General features: G+C 40.7%; 1 protein-coding gene across 3 annotated transcripts in view; it reads right to left on the reverse strand.

Annotated features, from left to right (window-relative positions):
- kcnh5b (potassium voltage-gated channel, subfamily H (eag-related), member 5b) overlaps positions 1 to 20,588 on the reverse strand; it is a 111,939-nt gene that overhangs the window by 11,977 nt on the left and 79,374 nt on the right. For all 3 annotated transcript variants that reach the window (XM_018703199.2, XM_018703204.2, XM_018703201.2), the window contains exon 12: positions 15,963 to 16,159. In XM_018703199.2, the coding sequence (XP_018558715.1) occupies positions 15,963 to 16,159 (197 nt within the window). The remainder of the gene's footprint in view (positions 1 to 15,962; positions 16,160 to 20,588) is intronic.

A 20,588-nucleotide genomic window follows, 5' to 3' on the forward strand; every position in this document is an offset into this window, starting at 1 on the left:
GCCTCTTTTTTGCCGCTGATGGTTTGTTGTTTATGCAGAGCTGCCGGCGGTCACACGGCGCTCTCCCTCACTCATTCATCACTGTAAATGTCCGGCAGGAAGCGGCTGTGTGTGAACGTGGTGAGAGAGCGCTGCGGCGGCGTGCAGGAATGACAGAGGAGCCCATTAGAGAGGAGCGTGACTTGTTTGTGTAGCAGGTCACATTCAGAGAAACCAGCAAAACACAACACAGACCAGCAGAGAGAGGAAACCTGATACACACACAGACAGGGCTGCAGCTGGATGACAACGATGCTTTCACCCCTTATTCAAACCAACATGACAAATAAGTTTCAGATCCAAGACTTTTCATTTAGCTAAACTCAACTAACTCCTGCCCTGATGGCATTAATCAGCAGAAGAAAAAAATGGCACAATTACAGAAGGCTCAGATGTTCTTGGAGATGGTGTTAATAACTAAACTGGTGATGTCTGCAGTCTGTTACAGTTCTGAGTTATTACACGCCTCTAAAGACAGAAAATCGATAAGCGAGACACTTTAAATGGACTCTTTTGATGAATTCAATATTTACTTTCATTTTTCCATTTTCATTTAGTATTAAATGAAATGAGTTTAAAATCTCCAGTATGACCTTCACACAGTAAATATAATATCATATTAATATTATATTATTTATATAATATTATCTAGAACATCATAACAACTCTGGCCTCTTTTGAAACTAAGAGCCTCAAATTCATATTAAAACCAGAAGAACAGGATCTGACCAGCAGGGAGGCTGGAGGGGACAGGAACTATGTCTACACTGAGTGAAGCAGAAGCAGAAACTCTGTGGTCCAGACTAAAGTGAAGAATGAAGACGTCTACAGGTCAGAAGTTTTACTTGGATTCATTTAAAGTTCTAATATGAAATCAAACACAGTGTTTTGTCAGTTTCTATTCAGTATTTATCTCTCTGGTGTGTTTGTGGTGGAGTAATTCCTTTATTATCACCTGCCTAGGTGTGAGGGATTCACAGGAAACAATGCAGCATGTAATCTGGAGTTAATCTCTGTAATTTGGTCTCAGTGATACAAACCTCACTGTTCACTGTTCAGTCTCAGAGCTGCAGTAAGGTGCAACATTTCCTGCTACTGCTGATGCACTCACAGGAAACTCAAAGTATTTGTCTCCAAAGTTGGAAGTTACTTTAAAGATACATGAAACAAAACATTGGTGTGTTTTTGGAACAAGGAGCCACAGTGAGTCGTCAGATACAGATAATCAAATCAGAGTGCAGTTATTAAGATGGGAAAGGCCTGTTAATGACGGACTTTTTCATTAAAACAACTTGAGTTTGTTTGGCTACACTCAAACAGACAAACCATTCGTTCCTCTTTTGTAGTTTTGGGAAAGAAGCTCCTCCAGAGTAAATGCTGTAGTGTTAAACCACACCTACTGCTGCCACTATAGAACTCACCAAACCCACCAGGACCAAATCAATCAAAGGATTATATCAAAAACTGTTCATTCACCTGAGCCTGCAGGCTGTGATGTAAAAAGAATTAATGTAATTACCAGCAGGACGGCTGCATGAAGCCAACGCCAGCTCAGCACACTGAAACACATCCAACACACACTCCCATCTGCAGCTGCCAACCAGCAGTCCGTCAAACACTGTAAATTATGCAAAGTACTCCGAGTTATAAAACATGATCCAACTGTGGTGGAGGCACTTTTGCTTTTATCCACATTAGCTGAGCGTATACAATAATAAAATGAGAAAAAAGGTTTGCAGCAGCAGAAAGTGGTGGTTTAACAGCTCTAATAACTGGATCCAAATGCAGATACAGCTGGTTGACTTATAGGCGGTTTATGTAATTCAAAAATCAATAACCAGGCTTACAGTTGGCAGGCAATCTGAACAGGCTGACAAATCTGAAGAGGCTGAGGCAGGTAAAGAGGCGGGCACACACGCCAGGGCTGATTATAGTTCTGATTTGAGCGTCACAATTGGAAAGACAAAGTAGGAGTGTGCTAACAGTCTGGTCCAGTTAGTGCTGACAAGCAGGAGACAAAGTCAAATAGGTAAAAGTTTCTACAGTCACAGGAAGGAGAGCTAAAACTAACTGTGGTGTGTTTACATTCACTTTCAATGACCATGAAACATGAGTCCTGCCTGTACCAGGTGTACAGTGAACAAACTCTGGTCCCTGGTCACTGTACACTGTGAAAACATCATATAGGAATTTAGTGCAATCAGTTCATCTTTTCTCCTTCATTGAATGTAAATGTAAGTTTTATTACTTTCAAGTTTATCCAGTGTTAAATGTCTAGTTTTGATATTCAGACTATTTTAGATCTTCTGACCTGAGGAGACGAGTTGAATGAATTAACCGCTGAGAGTTCACTCAGCTTATTAAGTTTCTAAAGAAATATCATCAGCATATTAGCAGACTTCTCAGCATGCATTTTCTAAAGTTAAACCTCTCCCAGCGGGCTTTCATTTTTGTAATTTGTGTCTTTAATAAATGTTAAGATGAAGTCATGGTTGGTCTTTCGATGAGGGTAATATTGATTTCAGTCTCTACCCCCCTGCTTTGGCTGGCATGTCGCAGTGGTCCCCTGAGTCCCCCCCTGGACGATGCAGGAGTCACCATGACAGGTGGAAGTGGAGTAATACCTCTGGAGCTGGTGTGGGAAGTTTAATCCTGGATGCTGGAGGAGAAACTGTGTGTGTGTGTGTGAGAGAGCATGTGCATGATATGTGTGTGGGTGCATTCAATCCTGCGCTTGATTAAATTCTTTTTGTTGAGTTGTAGTTCTTTGTTACACACTCACACACACACACACACACACACACACACCAGCAGCAGCAGCAGTCAGAGTGATGGATAGACGCTCGATTGGCTCACACAACAATAGCTGGAGCGGATGAAAGGATCTAAACTGGACCACAGGCTCGCATGTGCTGGATCTGACTATTGACTGCAATCCTGCATCAATGAGAAAATGAAATAACAATAAGAGCGAGCGACGGGAAGCGGCGGTAAGGGAGGAACATTACAGCTCTGCTCTGGCACACATCGAAGCAGCTCGTATCATAAAGCTCCTAAAAATAGAAACAGTGAGAGAGAGATTGCTGGGCAGGAAACAAGGCTGTGAGAAGAGATAAAAATTTACTCTCTTAAGAGGAAAGCGGACTTAGATCAGCTTATTGTCTGACCCCTGGTCTCTAATCAGTGTGAGGTAAACACACACACACTGTCTGTGCTAACAACTGTGATTATTAAACTGTATTCCTAACTTTGAAGAGCGCCCTGTAAGTTCCACAAAATACAACAACTCAGATCAAATGTTTAACTTTGGATATAAATAAAAATGTGTGTGACTTCAGACGGCGACTTCAGAAAACACACGCACATAAAATATCTCTGAAAACATTGGAACTCAAACCTACTCTGGGATTTCTGCGCTACAATTTCTACTTGGACCAACATATAAACACTGATACACCTGCAAGACGCCGACGAACGACCACGTTTTTACAGGCTGCTGTTTTATTGGTCTGTTTATTTTCAGCTGGAAAATGTTTGAATGCAACAAGGAATTATATCAGCTCTCTAACCTCTGATAAATAATCTGTTAGCATCATAACGAGGACCATTCCCGATCCAGCACACACACACACACACACACACACACAGGACTGTGTATATACTGTGTGTACATGTAGCTTGTTTTCATGACTCTCGCCCCCATGGCACATCACAAACGAGGAGGGAGTGGAGAAAGGGGACAAGGTCTCCCCAGGTAATCCTGCCTGTCATCCTCCCACACACACACACACACACACACACACACACACACACACACACACACACACACACACAGTCACCATAGAGTACCACACTCAGAGGGAATATATACAAACACACTAATAGCGACTACAAATGACATTCAAACACAAACATGAAACTTCAAACACACACGTCACATGTTAACAGTTGTTAGAGATGTATGTGCAACAACAGCACATGTAACACAGTGTGTGTCTGTAAGTCATTATTTTATATTATTTACACCATTGTTCAATCCAACAGATATTCTCTCATCACATTCATGGATTCATTGTTTCTGGTTTTGATTTCCAACTGACTGTTTGTAAAATCAAATAAAATAACAAACGTTCTTGTTCCACTTTTCAGCATTAAAACTCTTCACATGTGTAAAACACAAACATCATGATACTTAAATTGATTTGCTATGAATCAGCTTATGAATGAACAAACATTCAGAGAATGATGTAAAACACACACTGTGCACACACACACAGGGAGAGCAGAACATAACATCTGGATCCCTCATCATCTCATCCAACAGTTAACTCATTAGTCATTAATGTGATCACAAAGTGATTCCACTCAAAGTTGAGAAATGATAACACTGAATTACTGCTACTATAAAATATAGAAACCATAAGTGAAGTGAGCTTCACAAGTTATCGGAGCCCAAAGTGACAGAGAAAGCACTGAATCATCACATCTGACATCTGCTGCCTTCAGCAAATGTTTGCTGTTTTTACAGGACCTATTGACGAATCTCCTAATCTACTGATTGATTTGGCCCCTGCAGCATGTGGGAAGGCTCACAGTTAAATGATAACACACACACACACACACACACATCAGCATTATAAAAAGACTGCTTAAAGGACAACATGTGGACTCTACTGCGTCCACTCCTTTTCAGAGCGTGTTAGTTTTTCTCATTTCTGGCAGCTAGTCCGCAGGAGAAAATCCTCCCTCGTTCTTCTTTAATGCAGCTCTGACTTCTCCAGACAGACAAACACAGGAGGAAAAAATGGGTTACTTTTTCCTCTTTACTTCAGCAATTCATTATTTACCAGCCAGGGGAGAGAAGAAGAAAATGAGACTGTGTGCACGGATGACTTGTTCTCCTCTCTAATGCTCCTGCTGACTCCCCACAGTCGACCCAACCTCGCTCAAACACATGCACACACAATCAATGCATACACATGCACACAGTCACACAAAGATGCTCTCCTATAGGCACATATAGCACTCGATACGACTGAAAGCTCACATTCATTCACACACACACACACACACACACAAACACACACAGTGTAGCGCAGCTGTTCCCGGGTTTCACCCAAATTTTCTGATTTGAATCTGATTCAGCAGTTCAGCCCAGTGATTCCTTTATTGAAATTTATTTATACAAATGACTTTTGCGGTTTAAAAATATTGAATTACTGAAGTCTTCTGATGTAGAAATTGGAGCTATAATTATGGGAAATCCTACAGAGCAGTCAGAAAATGAAATGAAACAATGAATTGAGAAAAAATGGAATTAAATTTCAGATGGGAACAGGACTGTGTTTCCACACGGTGTTTCCAGCAGGACAGTAATCCTGGCCAAAAAGGCAATTTACAGAAAACTGCTGAGGACCAGACTGAAGAAGTGTAAATGGCTCTGGTATTCACCTGGCAGAGAACACCAGGCAAAATACCAAGTCTGCTGATGCCAGGACTTCAAACAGTAAAACTAGGGACAAACCTGAAGACTATCTGGAAGCTGCAAAGACTGGACAAAGTACAAATAAAGATGGTTTTTATTCACTTGCACAGATTTCACATGGACCTGGTGAGCTGGGTGAAACCTGTCTGCAGCTGGCTTATATGAAAACGAGGTAACGTAAAAAATCGAAGCTAAAGCTAAAAGATTCGAGACAAAGAGTAAGAAAGCTGGAAAGTTGATGATTCATGTTGAAGACATGGAAAAAGAGCAGCACTTGTGTGCAGCACAGAGATCAGGTTTATGTTGAAACATGCAGCAGAAAAGGACATGAAACAATTACAAGAACATACAGAAGACTTTGGTAGGAATATAAAACCAACACAGAGCAGATTACTGAGAAATCCAAAGCTGGACAAACCCACTGGTTCCAATTACAGCTGCTAAGATCTTTCTGTCTGCACCTCCTCATTTCCTCAGTCTAAATACATCACAACTTTACTTTCCCAGTGATTCCCTCCTGTTTTTATCCCTTTCTTAGGACAGAATTAGAAAAAAACTTGATGCAAAAAATCAACTCCCCTCTTGAAAAAATCTGTGTCTAGTCTGCTGACATTATCAGGTGCAGAGCTCAAACAATTAGTTGAATAATTAATTAGTTCACTGACAGAAAAAGATATTTAAACATTGATAAATTACCTAAAGGATCAATCCATTATCACACAGTAAACTGTATCCATATTTCTATAATGTAGTGTAGAACTGAGACACAGCGACATAAACAAACCTTTATCCACCTTTTCTCTTTATTTCACTCAGTTTCTCCTCCTAACACATTTTCAACTTTCCCACCATCTGGGAACCTTTCACACACCTCACCCATAAGGTCTCTCATCTTTTAAAGATTCATACACACACAGAAACACACACAGTTTCTCACTGTGCACACACACACCACTTTATTCATCATTAAGAATTCAACCTCTTCAGAAACACTTGACACTGAGAAGGTAACAGAGGGAACAGTAGAATGCTCAGCTGGCTGCAGTTGTTTTCAGTCTTGCTGTATTATTATGAAAATCTTCTGGGCATTAAAAGGCTGAAAATAAGTGGAATAAATACATGTTTCTGCTGATTATGACTCATTTCAATTTGAAACAATGTGAAACAGCTGCTCCCTCTTTGTTTCTTCTCTGTGGATGCTGCAGATGATCAGCACTCACAAAGCTTAATGTCAATTTAGGTGTTAAAGCAAAATGAGAAGCTGTCAGTTGTTAAAGAGTCAGATTGTGTCTTTGTCTCTCTGAGGTGGAGAGATGTGAGAACAGTCGAACAGTGAGTGCTGATGAGAATCTGCAGGGATCAAATGATTCCATTTGACTTCTGCTCTCAGAGGCTGAAGCTGGTTTTTACTAAAACTACAACTTTTGATTCCTTTCAAGTCTACAAGTCATCTTACAGAACTCTACATAAGCAGCTGAATGTCTTCGGTAGCATGAAGAACATTAGTATTTTTTATTTCATCTGTATTTATGCAGGCAGTCTCATTGAGAGACCTGAGAACGAGGAAGAATCATGGTTGAAAACAGAAAAAGCACAACTACACAATGCAAGGAACTAAGAAATAAGGAGGTGAGATTTACATTACAGGAACTGTACCACTAGATTTACATACTAGATTTGAATGAGGTCGTATTTCATTGTCTCACTGTGCTAATGTTGGTGGTTATCATTTATCGAATGAAAGGATCTGTGAACTATTGTGCAGTCAACCTTCATGTCTGTCCCTGACTGTGGAGTTATTCTGTGTTGTCATGCGACCCCATCAGACCCTGTGTATCACGGTGCAAACAATATAATATGATCTAATATAATCTCAAACGAGACGCCACTGATGCATCCACTTTCACTCGTTTATTTCAGGGCTGTTTTGGCTCTGAAGCCACATTAACCAAAGTCTTCTCTATGTTTTCCTTCTCCCAACAGTTTAGTATTCTGGTGAGTAATGAGCGTCACAGGCCTCTGGAGACTCTTCATCTTGTTTATTGTTCTGAGGTCAGAGGAATTTCTCCACATCTGACATTTGCAGAAATCGCATTAGGCTGTGATGAATGCAGAAGAGAACAGATGATAGCAGAAGAGAACAACCACTAATGACTGTGATCATGTGAGAAGTGTGTAATTGTTTTCATAGCCTGTGGACACCCTGTTCTGTTCGCTAAGATTCAGCCTGTAGCTTTTGTTCAGCCTTCTTTCACCACACGCCCGTTAGCCCGGGGTCTCTTTCTACATCTCTATTTTTAGCTCTGAAAAGTCGGGGCCAACCCTGCTGGCCTTAGCCCACTTTACATTGTACCACTGTGGAGTGATAGCCATGGACTACAAGTCCCTCCAGCCTCGGATTAATATAGAATGTCCCAGAATGCCTTTGGCCCAGGGCTAAATGTAATAGATACAAATACAGAAACAAAAGTTGCTGAACCAAATCTGAAACATCTATTTTAATTTTCTTTCCCGTCACTGAGCAAGTAATGTCAACACGACTGCGTGTGGACATTATCTGTCTGTTAGCATGATGTAATTGGTGAGAACGAATACTCCTCAACTGTTATAAATGAGAAAGAGACACTGGTAGAGGAATTAGAGTCGGCTGTAGCCTGAGAGCACGCAGATGGCCTGGTCATGAAATATACTTTGTATAGCGTGTGATGAACAGAAACAGCCTGTGTATTTTTGGTACATGATGCAGATGCTGTACACATCTGCATCTCAGATGACCTAAAGACCTCAGTTTCTCTCTGTTTTAATCCCAGATGTGAACAAAAGAGAAAAAGATACAGTGATGAACCTCCGCCCCAAAAATACTCTCTGGGTTTGTCCTACACAGCGACATGCTTCGTCAACAGTCACAGTAAAACAACAAGTAAGGCTCGGTGGGTTTAACAGCAGAGCTGCCTCCATGCTGCCTGGCTGTCAATAATTACTGACTTTTCAAAATGTCAAAAATAGAGATTTCTAACAAACTCCTGAGTTTCTGTCCTGCAGCAGATCCTGACCTCTGACCTGCTCCACTGACAAAAACATCTGCACACGTCTATGATGGAGAAAAGCAATTAAAGTAGATCAATAACATCAGTGTTTCAGCGTATAAGACTAATAAATGTAAACTGTCTGAGTCTGAGTGTGAGGGAAGAGCTTTTTTCACAGGAGGGGGTAAAAGCAGAAACAAATTCCTCTCAGCAATCAATTAATTATCACGTTAGCTTTGTTCCGCTGTGAGTGAACAGAGTGAAGATGGAGCTTTTGGGAAGCTCTGCCCTGAGCGAGCTGCTGGTCAACAGCCTGTTATAAAGAGCTTCTGACAACTCTGCTCGCTGATTACAGCATCATCATCATCTGGGTGTGAGCGTGAGCACGTGCACAAAAACAGCTGTGGAAGTTGTACTCAGATCTCTTAAGTAAAGGCAGTAACACCAAAATGTAAAAATACCTCATTTTAAATTCTGCATTCAGCCTTTAACTTATTAAGATAATGAGTAAAAAGACTTAACGATGCATCGCTAATGATCAAACTCCACACAGCAGAACAGAGCCGTTTCTCTCTCCTGTCACACAGTAACTTTTACTTTATGTTTTCAGAACATTATATGTGAATATATCCAAAATATTCAGACCTGCTGCATCAGATCATATAAGGATCACTGATGCCTCTTCCTGTTTCCTGAGTTTCCTGACACACGTCTACAAATCTATAGTATGTCTCTCTGCATAAAACTCAGTTTGGTGAATGGTGTGATTTTCATGCAGGAGACCTGAGTTTCAGCCTCTTACAGAACTGCAGCCAGTGTTCATGGTTTCATTAATCATAACCATACCATAACTGCAGAAAGAGAGAATTGGTGAATTGATGATGGATCATTCAACTGAGTTATCAGTTTGGTGGATGTTTCTACTTTCAGTTTAAACATCAGAACTTTCTCTGTAATCTGAGAAAATTCTGAGAAACTTTAGAAAACATCAAAAATGCATCATGTCATTGGACTTTTTTCTGAGTTCTCTGAGAAGTTTTTGGAGATCCATGATTTCCTTTAAAATCTGGCACCAGTTTTACTTTATGAGCCTCTGTCATGTTTAATGAATAACTGTCAGTCACATGACTGAAGTACTGGCACCTTTGGCCTCTGAATTTCCACCCACATCTCTGACCTTTTCAGCACTTCATACACTATAGGTCAGGTGTTGTGTTCACTGACTCGTGTTTTCCAGGTTGTAAAGGTGACTGAGCCAATCAGAGGTTTGGGGGCAGGATTAGTACAGGGGATGGCATCTGTGATGGATGTAGTGTGTAAACTGAATTTGATGCAACTCACATGGTGAAAAAAAACGTAGCTGCTTCTACTGCAACTTCTGTGCTGCCAGAAAATGATTTCAGTAAAAAGAGTTGTAATTTGCTATTTTACTAAGGTGACGTAACACTGAGCCTCACACACACACACACACACACACACACACACACGTCTTTATTGTCGGGCACATGAATAATCCAGTAGAGGGCTGGTAAAAGCCTCAGCGTCTGCAGGCTTTAGCCCTGAAGTCTGTCGCTCCCAGCAAACAAGCTGTCCCCAAAAACCCCAGCACAGCATGGGAAGCCTCCCAACAGCCCCTCCTCATGAAGAAACAACACTGTTTCCTTGTTTATTTAGGTTTCTAAAACTCTGCAGAACAAGGATGAAACACTGCGAGTCAACTGCAGCCAGTTCCTCCTGGTGAGGATTCACATCAGTTTGAAAATCGCAGTCAGTTAACTCACCAAGTAACAAAATGTTCAGGGCTTCATCACGGTGACAGCAAATCATGGTTACATATTTAAATTGTGTTTACTTTTTGGCAAAGTTGCACAGTTTCTTCGCCTCGTTTTAACCTCTGCTGCTGTGAAACTCAAAATTCTCATTAATCCTTGCACCAAAATCACAGACACATGCCTGCACATTTACTGAACTTAGCCAAGAAAGTGATTCTGACTGTGATGAATAGTCATTAGCATTTTCCCAGCGATGAAAAGGGGAATTTCTACTGACAAAAGAAAAAGCTGCAGAGTTGGGACACGAGGATAACAAACCCTGCCGACGGCAGAAACGGAGAAACAGCAGATGTGCACTTTTTTCTACAGGTAATATATCTCTTTTAGACTGGTGAAGAGGCGTTTAGCAGCCTTGGGAAGTAGTAAAAAGAGGAGCCACACTTACACAGTAGTTACGTAATAAGAGCTCTGGTGACTGGAGGTTTGTGTACTATGACTGTGAAACTCTGACTGCGCTGCATCATGCTCAGGCTCACACTGTGCTGTTACATCTCTTCATTCTGACTATTGACCTCTCCACTGAATCTGTCACAAACGCTAATGTGAAGCTTCTGAGGGTCAGGACCTGATGTCTACTCTCTGTTAAAAGCCCTCGTTACGCTCCCACTTCATACAGGAGTTCTTCCACTTTCTTTCTGTTGCTGTAGCTGTGGTGAGCAAGAAGAAGAGAAAACCTCAGGATATATTCAGCTTCACCACAGACAGTTTAAGGACTAGAACACTTTTTGTTCATGGTCTCTGTATTTCAAGCTGCTCAAAGTCTGCTGACAGAGGAGCCTTTCATCAAAAACTCGAAACGGCCAATAACTTCAAGGAGTGAAGCACCTATAAATATCACCAAATATTTATGGTCTGGGTTTGTTTCTCAGCCTTTTTGCATCCTAACGGATCCTTTGAGAGTTAAGCTGCAGACCTGGCTGTAAATCACTCAGCAGTATTGAGCTGCTGGCTGAAGGTCTAGACTGCACCGGTGTGACTGACATAAACAACCGTTCCTGCATGTTACACGTACAATTACATTTATGAATATAAGTGAAAAGGAAAACACTGTGTGTGCTCAAACTGCTGTGTCTACAATAGTTATACATGTAAACAAACCTTGTACAGATACAAACTCTATTAAAGTCACTGTGTTGTTGTTGTTGTTGTTCTGTTTCTCTGCTCCACCACTCAGGACATCTGCTTTGGAGGAGAAGCAGAGCAAACACACAGAAACACTACAAGTCTCATCAACATGTGCATAATTTAAATTTGGGTGGACTCAAATGTAAAGAAAAGCTGAGCTGGTACAAAGAATACAATACAAACATAATTCATAAAAGTGCTCCGGATTATAGTTTTATACTTTTTGGAGTGTGTGTGTCAGTGAAAAGTGAAACTCAGCAGTTTGTAAACATCAACACAGCAATGGAGAAAAACAACAAAGCTCAGGTGCAGCACTGAAGTGCTTGTAGTTAAAGGAAAACTCCTGTATTTCTGAACCTGGGAATTTTCTCCTGGTTTTGGATGGAAAAGATAGGGAGAAAAATCGGTGCAGTACTGCGCAAGAACAAGCTCAATACAAGTGTTTGTTTTTGCCACTGACAGGCTCAGATTGTTATTATGAGTGTCAGACATTATGATAGGATTCCTACAGAGACAGAGCTTTTTATTAAAGAGTAAAATCCTTTTTGTTTATCCAGAAACATCTCCATATATCACTACCAGACTCCACTGACAAAAACGGAAATTTAACCTCACAGAACACAGGAGCTGCTGTCATCCCGCTGCCTCCATCAGTTAGTTTGTGTTAACTGCAGAAATGATGTGGATACTTCTTCCACCACTGAGAGTCTCACAATAACACAAACAAACTAACAGATGGAGGCAGTGTATTCCAGCAGCTTCCCATGTTCTGCAAGGTAGAATTACTGTTTTCGCCAATGGAGGTCAAAAGGTTTTACCAGAAATGCAAAGTGCTCCTGAGCAAGACACTGAATTTCCATCTGCAGACTGATGCAGAGAAGTATTTCCATTATTCAGCCTTAACCTCTGATATAAATGGGTTGGACAAAACATTAGAAACACCTGTCAGTGCAACACAATACAACAGCTCCACAAACCACATCGTCTGAAACGATCTTGCAGTTCAATCAACACCTTTCTAAAACAGAATGCAATAACCCTCCTGAAAGTTCGATTTTTTACTGGATTGTTGTATTAGACTTTGTGTTCCATCCATTAAGCCATCTCCATCTATCTAAAACAAAGAAGAGGTGCTCGAGCACATCTGATAGGGCCGAGGGGATATACTGATGACCACCAGCAGTATGAAGAGAGACATCATTGCTCAAAACTTTCAAATACAAGCAGGTGTTTTGCTGCAGAGAGATAAAGAGTAAAGAGGTGAAGAGAGAGAGAGGCTGAGAACGAGCTGGAGAGAGAAAGGAAAGTGCTTAGGGAGGCAGATTGGTAGCCAGCCATTACTGCATGAGTGACACGGCGAGTTAGGGCTGACACACATTCTGGTCTCCTCAGAGTCCCACAGGCCCCGTCTGAGGTCCTGCTAGAAGTGGTTTATCTTCATCATGGCGGCGCTCTAGCAGCTGTCACGCATCCCGGGAACAAAAGAGCTAACTGAGGAGAAGAGAAAGAGCTCTGCCCACATCACTATTTCTGTCCTGTGTTTACATGAGGGAACCACTGGGTCAGATTCCTGCTGCACGCTGCGGAAAAAGTACATCTGAACAATTTACTCAGTTTAGAGAAAGTGTCTGGCAAAGATGTGAGATTATTGTTCCCTGAGCAGCTAAGCTTGTTTAAAGGCATGTTCATGAATCAGCAGGTGGAGCCAACACATGATGAAGGAAGAATGTGTTGAAAACAAGAGCCATTATCTCATCGTAATGATAGTTTTACTTTTTAACTGATTTTAAAGCCTCACTTAGCAGATCTGTATGTGAACTGCTGCTGTGTAATCAGCTGAAATTATACACCGGGGACGCAATGAAAATGAGCATCCTGTCCCTTCTAATTGAGATGTATTCCTTTGCAAAATAAATCTTCTAACTGAACCTAAAGTTTTATGAGTAACTAACGAGGCCTGTCGTCACATCTCAGTCAGGCAAACCAAAAATGTTAAAACAAGCTCTGGTCTGTAAGCACAAATAAAGCCACAGGTTTTACACGTATTATTAAAACTGCTTCATGTGTCTTTACAGAAAGTAACATGTAATAATTCCACAGCATGTGTTTGTAAAAAAAAAAAAAAAAAAAAAAAAAGGTGATATTTTATTCTAAGGTGGCAGCAGTTTCTAAAATCTCCTTGAAAGGACATTATATGTTCAATTTCAGAGGAAGACTCTTGGAAATAACTTTGTAATTTGGTGCCAATTACAGGGCAAAGGGAGACAATTCAACTGGGGCAGTACCAATTCATTAATTCTACTGCTCTCATAAGATAGAGAGTGTTTTAATCAGTGCAAAGCAGGTCGTGAACATGCAGAAGTGTGGAAATTCTCTGTATAATCTATAACAAATCACATGGATATTTCCACGCTCTGTGAGATTACAGGGCCAAGAAATAATAAAGTGCTACCCAAAACACTGATGATCAACAGTTAACAGATGCAGCAGCAGGAGTCCAGGAATCTGGAGCTGAAGTCAGAGTGAGCTGTGAGCACATGGAGAGCACTAAAAGTACAGACTTGATCGATAACTGCTGCCTGCATTAAGATCATTTCCTTCAGATGAGCACGATCAATACATATATATATATATATATATATATATATATATATATATTTATATATATATATATATATTTATATATATATATATATATATATATACACATGTGTGTGTGTGTGTGTTTCATTTCAATTAATATCCATTGTTCTTTAAGAGATGGAGCCAAGTCAAATCAATGTCCATTCTGAATCAATGTAACACACATTTGGATGTTCTTCTACTGTGTTATTGTGGAATCTGATTAAAATAAAAACTTCCAAGTCAAAGTAAGGACTACAGGATATGCATGTTCATCCACACACTGACGTAGACATACAGGCACAGGTAGATAAAACTCATCAATAAATTATTATCTATAAACAATGAACCTAAAACTCACACACAGACAAACACAAAGTATAGAAACTGCTGCTGAGAGCAAAGAGTCTGCCTGCTACGTCAGTGAGCACCAGCAAAAGGGCACAGGACATAATGAGGCTATCTGTATTACATGTATAATTTATTATAGTGTTCGAGGCACGCTGAGAAAAAGACCTATAGACCGAAAACGAAAAACAACTTAGGGACAACAGAAACAAACAGAAAGAAAGGATGTGTGAAGGAAAGCGAGAATATTCGAGGGTATGTCAGGTCAGAGGTCTCTGAATATGTGAGTGAAACCTGTATCTTTATACTCTACTGTTCTAATAAAGGTAGGGAAATAAGAAAAACCCTTGAAAAATGAAAGAACTAAGATCTCACTGCCTGTTTCAACCCCTCAATCTCTGATTTTCCTCCTAGATTTCCCACCGGACGTCTCAGTCTTCTTTAATAAAGTGCTGTTCATTTTCTGCATAGACAGTGTGACTGATGGTTGGAGCACTTCAAAGCTCAGATGAACATGAAACTCTCCTGGTCGAACAGTCAGTACAAAGGATGAGCAGCCATGTTAGAAACTATCTGGTTCTTTCATAAAAGCTACAGCCTGTTGACAAAAAACTACAGGAGAGAAATCAACTACAACTCCTAAGGTGTATTTCAATAACAGGCTTCAAATTCTGTTCTGTGTCTCTAATGATGAGCTGACGTTAATGATCATGCTTTGAAGAAACCTGATGAAACATGCAGCAGTTTGAATCAGTTCAGAGTTTGTGTGATCTTCAGCTGAAACGTCAAAGCTTCTTCTGAGTAGCTCGTTGATATATTAGCATCTAAGTCACCACACCAAACTTACATTACACTGAAATCATTAGAACTGAAAGCCATAACATAAACCTACATTACAGGACATTACACAAAACCTAACAAATGGTTACTTATGTCTAACTAACTAATGTGAGTCTGGCTTTGAGAAATTGAAAAAATATGAGAAATATGTGACTCAGTGAAAGCTAATCGGTTAGGTAACCTAACTAGCAAGCACATGTTAATGCTGGGAACATGGCTGAACCTCTGTCCTCCAACACAGCAACACACCAGATCGGGCAGGCTAATTATAATCATGAGATTCAGAAACAGTTTATGTTGTGGAAACTTTCAGCTCTGTCAAATGCAGCAGCTTTAATATCTTTCTATACCGGGACAGCCTGCAGTGTACTGTCAGCCCCCACTGAACCAGCAAACTGTCTTTGTATAACTTCTCAATATAAACTCAGGCTAACGCAGAATAAGTGCTGACTGTAAATGATGTGAGAGCAGCTTGAAAAGTCATTAGTGATCAGTTGGGGTAAAAACCAAATCATCCCAAAGAGAAAACATCTAATAAAAGGCAAAGACAGACTGTGTAATACAGTTAAATAATGGTTAACCAGACTGAATGTGAGGCTTTTTAGCTGTTTGTCTGTCCTGTGTTCAAAAAGCCTGGACACTTACCCGCTTGCGCAGGTTGCAGGTGAGGATGAGGTTGCGGGAGAAGGAGTTGGCAAAAGCTGTGTAAAACTCCAAAACCTTGAGCAGGGCTTCTCTCTTGATGACGTGGAGGTCGCAGTATGTGAGCGCTCTGACGTTAGCACACGCATGTGCAAGGGTCGTTTCTTTCCAGAAGACGTCACCAAACACGTCACCTTTACCTGACGAGGACAGCAAACAAGACAAGGAAGATAAGACTGACGGTGTAAAAAGAAGACGAGGAAAAAGAAGAGTATTAATGACTGATAGTAAACTGAATATGTTTGGTTTTTGGACTGTTGATTGTTGTGGTTTAAAGACTTTACTGATAAATGGTGATATATATCTTTCACACAGAGACCAAATGATCAATTGTTCAAATGTAAAATGACATGGTTTGGGGGGATATAAAGTCCTTCAGACAAGCTGAGCAGTGCACTATCTGCAGACTGTGGCAGATTTGCCATCCCTTTACATTTTAAGTGCTCATGATTGCTAGCTTGTCCATTTCTGAGAGATGCTGTTAGCCGATCTGATGAGCACTTTTGTAATACTGTGGTCTGGACCTGCAGTCTGATAGGAAGCAAAATACAAATATATCAAGTCATTTTCAAGAGCGGCCCTGGATTTAAGAGTTGTTCGTGTACAGGAGCAGAGGAGGAGGAGCAGATTTTTTTTTTTTTTTTAAATAACATCTTTTTCTATGTCTAACATCAGGGTTTTTCTGGTCCAGCAGCTTCAAACCACAGAGGACGACATGCTAGCACCAAACAGGGGAAGTGAAGGTTCAGTGTCTGGGATGTGATTGAGAAAAGAAGTCTGATAAAAACTTCTGAACAGATGCTGGACCAGCACATCACATCACAGTGATCAACTGAGTGTAATGTTAGAAAATTAGAAGGAGTAGAAGGTAGTTCATGCGCCTTTTGAAAAACAGGATGGTACTGCCATACATCGACTGTAAAACACTGAACATCTGCATCTCTACATAAACCACACACTTCCACTCTTTTTCTGTCCTTAGCAACAGTGTTACCTGGCCTTAGCAACCAGAGCTGCTGATTTCACCATGTGCACCATCAGATGCTGATAGCATATGTCACATAACAGGTACAGTTACAGCCATTTCATCAGTTTCACATCCAACATAACTTGAGTGTAAAAAAAAGAAAAGAAAATGGAGGTTTGACTGAGAGCAGAACAGCAGGTGGTGCCATGTAAAATAAGAGGGAGACTGTCCAATGACTGGATTAATACATCTAGTTTAGTGGCTGGAGGTTTGGCAGTAATGTTTGAAGCTGTCAGTCACAATGAACACTGCTGCGAGGAAAAAAGATCACGAGAACATGAAAACCTTTTCTCCTGAACTTTCATCACAAAACCCAGTTGACATTTGGAGCAGTACCACACTGGTACAGTTTCTTCTTGTCCATCAAACAGCGTGTGCTGTAACATGATGAGATTTTCTGCTGATTTCCTGTTAAAAAAAATGTTTTTTTTTCTTTTCTTTGTTGAACTTTGGTGGTTTTTGCTGCTGATGGTGACTACACACTTCTGTTCTGTGAAGCTCTGTGAAGTCCAAACACACTGGAAAGTGCAGAGCATCTCTTATTTACATTAATGTTACTGTAAATGTAAAAGAAATAAATTCAGGTGCAATTAATCTGCAAAAGACAAAAACTACAGAGATCATAACTTTTGGAGCACAAATGGTCAAGTAAATGCAACAGAGTTTTAGAGTTTTAAATAAGGACGTAGTGGTTTTTTTTGCAAAAACTAAAAAAATAAACACCCTCTCAAGCTGACCTGCTTTCCTCCATTGGTCTCAACCCAAATGCAGCCACCTGGACATTTGACTTATCAACCGCCAGCATAAATTCTCCATGCTAATCACCCAGAGCAGATGAACGCATGTCTACACTTGTGTGCATCTCCTGGGCAACGCCACGGTTATTTGGATAATAATAGATTTGTAATATGAAGAATCATAAGCAGCATCAAACCCGTCATGTCATCAAAAGCTGCTGAGATGAAGAGAAACCAATGTCACTGCACAGATTTAAAAAAAAATAATTGGCTTAATTAACTCCAAAAAGGCTTTAACAACATTGGCTTTTCAGGCAACAGAGCAAAGTGAGGGAGAGTATACAAAAAAAAGTACAAGAAAATAATATTATCATGCAAAGAACTTTTTGATAAGTAGTAAATGGAATATAATGGTGCTTCTAAACCACTTTTCCCAGAAGAGATCCATTCACACTCTGGCTGTAATATAAATATAAATACACAAAAAAGTAAAATCTGGACTAATCAGGGCTCAAATCTGTGTCAAACCTGCCACGACTGTCAGATCAGCATTTTTCTGACAGCTGATCTGGACTGGATGTGACGAAAAGCAGTCCACAGTGTCCACAAGCTGTCACAACACCCTGAGTAACAGACACTTCCGCCATACTGTCACAAAATGCAGACAGAGTGTGTGTGTCACTGCGAATGTGTGAGCGAGTGGATCTCATCTCCACAACCCCTGCTCCGCGCCCTGGAGGGCCCCTCTCTCTCCCAACATCCAACAGCAGCTCAGGCAGCAGGACTTATCTGGAATGAGCTCCCCGGAGAGCCGCAGCTCCTCGCCAATTAGCCGTCTGGATGTGGACTTGGTCACACGAGCTGCGGGTTGGTGGTGGTGGAGGTGGCGGCGGCTGTGTGCACCGACTGTGACCCCACAGTGGGGTTAAAAATCACAGGGAGGACTGTTATGATTGGTTGGGTGGAGATGGATACATTGGTGCCATGACCTCTATCACCAGGCTTTGTAACACTGGTCACCCACAACCGAAACATACTGACTGCTCACAGAGACCATTCACTGTTACACACTGAACTCCTATGAATTAGTATAAGCATGTATGAAGTGGCAGGTGCAGTACCAGTGTTTTATTTGTTTGTCTGACGGCGCTGTAAGCAGAAACACTCCTCGGGGCCGTAGGATTTCATAACTGACCAAGACGCCAACTTTTACTTCCCTCGACTGTGTAGAAATGTGATGAAATCAGCACCGAAACTCAAAAAGGAATAATGAATGAGTGAATCAAGGTTTGATATATTTACAGTAAACAGGTTATCAATAGGTCCAATTGATTCCTGACTGTCCTAATCACACTGTTGGAGCTTCAAAGTGCCACAAGGGTGTTTTAGGTAGATCACAGTATGTTGGTATGGAAATGCTCTGCTGTATAAAGCCTTTAGTAATTATTACCTGTTTGTATGGAGTGAAAATGTCCGTTAGGTCGTGTAGGTATTGTTAAAATACAAAAATACAAAATACAATACATGTTCCAGTGATTCAGTTTGTGAAAATGTGCTTCTTGTTTTTCTGATCTTTTACTGAGCAAATATTCACACTGCATATCATGACTGCACGCTGAAACAGCTGTGGCAGATAAAACAACAGATCTAAATTCCTCCCTACTTAATTTACTGCCAAGGTTTGTTTATCCTGTATCATCTAATCCCCCCTTTGACACAATGTACAGTATATTAATACTCCTTTGATCCCACTGGAATCCTGCAGGACCCACGGGACACACAACCAGATCTCAGCCTCTCAACATAAACAAACCAAATACAAAAAGCAGCAGCTGTAGGTGTGATCACAGTTTTTCTCCAGTATCACTGCCATTAAGATAAAATGCTGAATCATCCACTCGAATTTATTCATAGTGTGTTGGTTTTAAATGAACTGAGATTTTCTGGTCTACATGAGATCAACTCACAGTTCACATCCTGACAAATGTGTTGATGACACAGAGTGCTAGTGCCTGTATCCCCCATCAGCAGAAAAAGAAATTGCCTGTGGGCGGGTGTGTACCTCGTATTGCTTTATCTTGCAGTGCAGCTCGCCAGACGTCGGTCCAGTAAGAGGCATTTCAGGCTCCTACTTACAGCTGGTTGCTGATGCTGCTCTAACCCCTGTCAGACCATTATCCTGCAAAACTGAGTGGGTGGAGACAGTTACACAGCTGCTGTGACACTGAAACCACCAACAGCAGCATTAATGGTCCTTACTGTATAGGAACTACTACTGCTATTAGCATTTGAAGCACGCTTTTTAATAACTGTCGTACTTTTACCCCCAGACTTTAGACAGATGTTGTTCCAGGCACAGCTTTAGTCTGAACATGTTCTAGTTTTTTTCCTTTTTTAGACGTGAATTGATGAGTGATTAACGAGTTCTTCTCAATATGTTTGCTGCAGAAAAAGCAATAAAGAAGTTTAATGAAGCTCATTCTGTTCTCAACAAGAGGAACTTGATGTGCCTAAAAGTCCCAATATGATCAGCATGATATTAATCACAAGCACTTATGCTAATGAGACCATTAATTAAGATAATTGATGTATAAATTACCAAATGCTGCTGTGTCTGGTCCTCACAACACATGGGCAGTTTTTATAGGAGCTTTAGATCACGACGGCTGGAAGAATTATTTTATAAAAACTTTTTTTCCCTGAGATTAATATGCAAATATCTGCAGCATGGTCCTTCAAAATGTGAATTACAGCTGTAGAAAACCCAAATGTTTTAGAATCACCCAACCAGCAGAAGTCAGAGAG

Source organism: Lates calcarifer, linkage group LG19, assembly GCF_001640805.2.
Source record: "Lates calcarifer isolate ASB-BC8 linkage group LG19, TLL_Latcal_v3, whole genome shotgun sequence".
Taxonomy (NCBI): domain Eukaryota; kingdom Metazoa; phylum Chordata; class Actinopteri; family Centropomidae; genus Lates; species Lates calcarifer.